Source organism: Limulus polyphemus, unplaced genomic scaffold (assembly GCF_000517525.1).
Source record: "Limulus polyphemus unplaced genomic scaffold, Limulus_polyphemus-2.1.2 Scaffold2030, whole genome shotgun sequence".
Taxonomy (NCBI): Eukaryota; Metazoa; Arthropoda; class Merostomata; order Xiphosura; family Limulidae; genus Limulus; species Limulus polyphemus.
Window position 1 is genome coordinate 233,624 of NW_013667640.1, and position 5,348 is coordinate 238,971.

Consider the following 5,348-nt stretch of genomic DNA (forward strand, 5'->3'; position numbering starts at 1 on the left):
ACACTAGCATTGTTTTCGTAAAGAGCTGCCCAGAATGAGATTTTACCTAGGAGAGTATACAATAGCATTGTTTTCGTAAACTAGCTGCCCAGAATGAGTTTTTAACTAGGAGAGTATACACTTAGCATTTGTTGCCCAGAATGAGTTTTTAACTAGGAGAGTATACACTAGCATTTGTTTTTCGTAAAGAGCTGCCCAGAATGAGATTTTACCTAGGAGAGTATACAATAGCATTTGTTTTTCGTAAATAGCTGCCCAGAATGAGTTTTTAACTAGGAGAGTATACACTAGCATTTGTTGCCCAGAATGAGTTTTTAACTAGGAGAGTATACACTAGCATTTGTTTTTCGTAAAGAGCTGCCAATGATACCTTTTACTTAATACCAAACCATAGGAGACATATCAGATTATTGGTATAAATGCTTGTTTTAACATACATTTATCTCTGAAACCGTTTATTGGGCTTTCATTGGTGACAAGACGTTGTTATAAATGATTATATCAAACCTATACCGATGCCATGTTCTGGAAAGAATATGAAAGCAGCGGTAATGCATAAGTCAAACCACTCGTGTTTACGTATTTGGTCAGTAGATCATCTCTACTCCTTAATTAATGCTATTGTAGTTCTATGAATTGGCTAGAACAACTGAAATAATCATTTTATTCTTTTTAATTTATTATTGTTATATATGTATTTATGGTTAATTTTATGATCCATTATTAGCTTAATACATGAACTTAAGACTAACTTAAATTTTCTAACTTAACCAAATCTTTTCACTTACTTTTGGGATTATGGCCGAAAGTGTCGTTAACAGAAAAAGAACCCAATTGATGACACATTTAACTATTTTAAGTAAGAACAGTGTACTAAACTATCCATATTCGTTACTTGATTTAATCTTATTTGTGACCTGTTTTGCAATAAACTAACATTGGTTTAATGAAGAGTTCTAGTCCTAAGAGTAATATTATTCAAGGATTTTTAGTTCTAACAGTAATACTATTGAGGAGTTCTAGTCCTAACAGTAATACTATTGAAGAGTTCTAGTTCTAACAGTAGAATTATTCAAGGGTTTTTAGTTTTAACAGTAGAATTATTCAAGGGTTTTTAGTTCTAACAGTAGAATTATTCAAGGGTTTTATTTCTAACAGTAATATTATTGAAGGGTTTTTAGTTATAACAGTAGTATTATTGAAAAGTTCTACTCCTAACAGTGGTATTATTGAATAGTTCTAGTTCTAACAGTAGAATTATTCAAGGGTTTTTAGTTCTAACAGTAATACTTTTGAAGAGTTCTAGTCCTAACAGTAATACTATTGAAGAGTTCTAGTTCTAACAGTAGTATTATTGAAGGGTTTTAGTTCTAACAGTAGTATTATTGAATGGTTCTAGATCTAACAGTAGTATTATTGAAGGGTTTTAGTTCTAACAGTAGTATTATTGAAGGGTTTTAGTTCTAACAGTAGTATTATTGAAGAGTTCCAGTTCTAAGAGTAGTATTATAGAATAGTTCTAGTCCTAATAGTAATATTATTGATGGATTTTAGTCCTAACAGTATAATTATTGAATGGTTCTAGTCCTAAAAGTAATATTATTGAAGGATTCTAATCGTAACAGTATAATTATTGAAGGCTTCTAATCCTAAAAGTATATTATTGAATGGTTCTAGTCCTAAAAGTAATATTATTGAAGGATTCTAATCCTAACAGTATAATTATTGTATGGTTCTAGTCCTAATAGTAATATTATTGAAGGATTCTAGTCCTAACAGTATAATTATTGTATGGTTCTAGTCCTAATAGTAATATTATTGAAGGATTCTAGTCCTAACAGTATAATTATTGAACGGTTCTAGTCCTAAAAGTAATATTATTGAAGGATTCTAGTCCTAACAGTATAATTATTGTATGGTTCTAGTCCTAAAAGTAATATTATTGAAGGATTCTAGTCCTAACAATGTTATTATTTCAAGAATGAAACAAACAAATAAGATCAAATATTTTTAATGTAATCTCGACGAAGTAAGTGAAAGAAAACATCTTACTGTCCTGTCCTAACAAGTATTAATCTTATAGATAAAATAACATACAAAATCCAGTCTTAATAATTTGTATTTATAATTATTTTTAAACGTTTCTGAATTATAATTCAGTGTAAAGTTGCAACAGTAATATGTTGTTATTTTTTTCAAGCATTGGATGTAAATGATACAAGTCAACTGCTTATTGATAGAGATTAAATGTATAAACACAAACCAATGCTAATTGCAATATGTAATCCCAGAATGTAAAATGTCATCTATACCTGTGCCTTTAGAGTTAAACACATTATATTAATGCCATACCTTCCATTCTCAGAGGAATTCTGGGAATCTCCGTTGTGATTTCATTTATTCGGCTAATTTAGTTACCTCACAATTCCTTTAACTCCAATGTTTTAACGTAATTAATGTTGCTTTTGAGAAAAATGAGACACCATAAATGTAACTTCAGAAACAAAACGTCGCTGTACGTTTACCGATCTTCGGTAGTCAAATATATTGGTTTCTAAACATAGAATATTAATCAACCAATGAACTGTTTTAAAAGTCGCACGTCTACGAAACTTAATTGTATTTTGCTACTAACATCTTCAAAACTGATCGGCTAAAGAGAAAAATTGATTTTGACGTAGATAATGTCGAAACATTCTTTGAAGTAAATTCAAAATAAAATTAATTTTCCTGGAATATATGAAACGTTAAGAATTATTAAGTTCAGGCAAGATCTGATAATTTTGATCAATTAATTTCGAAACTAAAGGAATATATCAATAACCTAAAGGTATTGGTATTATTATTACTAACCTTTGACCCTACGAAACAATACATGAGCTAAACAACCAGTTTAGAAATTCCTAGAATCGGGCGTGAACACAAAGCACTATATTCTTTGGGGGAAAAATGCGCTGTAAGAGTGACAGTGAAATGCCATCAGTCGATCAGGTAAGGGTAGCTCAAGAGTTTGCGGTTGGTGCTATCGACTAGTCTGTCAGTTCAAAGTTAGAGGCGGCTATGTGCAGTTGGCCCCTTCTGTAGCTACTGACAAAAAGTTTGAAGTAAAAGTAAAAGGAGTTCCTTGGGGCTTAAGTAGTTCCTAAATTTGAACTACTAAACATAGGTAAAAGCTGGGGGGGGGGGGGTCAGTCAGTCACGAACACTTGCTATTATAAAATCGTCTAACAATATTTTACACAGATTTCATGACACAGCTAGCCACACTTTAACTGATAATTAATGAAAAGTTACTTACATATGTGATCATAGGGTAGTTCCAGGCTGCTGCGACCAGGGCTTCGGAAACACAACTTTCATCAGGTCCAATGAAGGCCACAGCACCATCATCGCGCATCCGAGTCATTTTTTTGATAGCCACGGACGTTCCTCGCTCACCGGCATCCGCAGGTATAAACTGTAGAGCGTGGTTGGGAAGCAAATCTGGTCTTTTGTTTACGTTCATGACAGCTACGGTTATGGCTCCAGCAATGAGTTTTCCGATGCCGTCTCCCGTAAATGTAGCTAAGAACCCTATGGTAATGTTAGGTTTCGAACCTTGATCTTTAGCTAAGCTGACCGCTTCGATGGTCAGACACGAGAGTACAAATAACCCGAATAAAATAATACTCGTTATGACCGGAACTGAATGCACACCCATGATGAGACTGCAACCAGAATCCAATATCTCAAAATCTTTGACTAGCAAATTTACAACGGACGAATCTTCTTACACTATCTTAACCGTATTGCTAATTTTTTGTGTATATATATGTGTGTGTGTATGTGCGTGTTGTTGGTACGATTCACGTTAATTAAATTATCTATTTTAAAATAAAAAACGTATGTTTTTAATTGCTAAATAATTATTCAAAGGAATTGCGCAATGTTTCATATAATTAATGAAAGAATTAATTTAATCCTATTAAACAATTCTATAATTCAAGTACGGACCGAAACCGATAGAAGAAGAAAACAAAAATTGAACAATGGGTGTTCCTATTATTCCAGTACGCATAGCAACCTCTCAATGGGTGTTCCTATTATTCCAGTACGCATAGCAACCTCTCAATGGGTGTTCCTATTATTCCAGTACGCATAGCAACCTCTCAATGGGTGTTCCTATTATTCCAGTACGCATAGCAACCTCTCAATGGGTGTTCCTATTATTCCAGTACGCATAGCAACCTCTCAATGTTTGTTCCTATTATTCCAGTACGCATAGCAACCTCTCGTTTGTCTTGAAAAACTGTACATTTATTATTTCGTCATTATTCGAAGTTGTGACGTCACACACCGTGACTGTTCCTGTTTCTCTTCCTCCTTCTTGTTGCTCAAACCGTGAAAAGTTGGGTTTCTTCACAAACTGAAAAATCTCACGTGAAACAGTAGGTTTACGTAGCTAGGAGACGAATCAACTGGGATAATATTAACTTCAAACAGATATCTTCAAACGATGCTATCATAGATCCGAACTCTCCAATAAAACGGACGAAATCTACATGGAATGAGAGTTAAAATGGAAATATAAGAAAGTAGAAAGTGGAAGAAGATCAATGAACCAATAAATAGATATACATATAAACATATATATTTGTGTATAGATCAGTGAACCAATAAATAGATGTAGATATAAACATATATAATTGTGTGTAGATCAATGAACCAATAAATAGATGTACATATAAACATATAGAATTATGTTTGTGTTTAATGGTTTACTTCTGGATACTTAATGTTGAATTGTGTTTAATGGTTTACTTCTGGATACTTAATGTGGACTTGTGTTTAATGGTTTACTTCTGGATACTTAATGTGGACTTGTGTTTAATATTTCACATTGTTATTTTGTCCATTGTATATTTTTTGCTACACCCAGCTTCACTTGTAAAAACTCTAAATCTCAGAAATATTTCCTCGCAAACACATGTTTAGAGGTAATTTTGATAACTCAGGCCACAAGAGTTGAGGTTGAAATCTGTTTAGCTACTTTGGTATCTAACATCAATTTAAGACCACATACAACGCGCACACACAACATTAAATATCCAGAAGTAAACCATTAAACACAACTGGATACTTAATGTTCAATTGTGTTTAATGGTTTACTTCTGGATACTTAATGTTGAATTGTGTTTAATGGTTTACTTCTGGATACTTAATGTTGAATTGTGTTTAATGGTTTACTTCTGGATACTTAATGTGGACTTGTGTTTAATGGTTTACTTCTGGATATTTAATGTTGAATTGTATTTAATGGTTTACTTCTGGATACTAAATGTGGACAAGTAAACCATTAAACACAATTC

The 5,348-nt window shown here is 32.7% G+C and overlaps 1 protein-coding gene across 1 annotated transcript in view; it reads right to left on the reverse strand.

Annotated features, from left to right (window-relative positions):
- LOC111087337 (guanylate cyclase 32E-like) overlaps nucleotides 1-4,533 on the reverse strand; it is a 24,566-nt gene extending 20,033 nt beyond the window's left edge. The window contains exon 1 of the mRNA XM_022393638.1: nucleotides 3,299-4,533. Coding sequence (XP_022249346.1) covers nucleotides 3,299-3,700 — 402 coding nt within the window. The 5' untranslated portion in view covers nucleotides 3,701-4,533. The remainder of the gene's footprint in view (nucleotides 1-3,298) is intronic.
- Nucleotides 4,534-5,348: the final 815 nt, after the last annotated feature.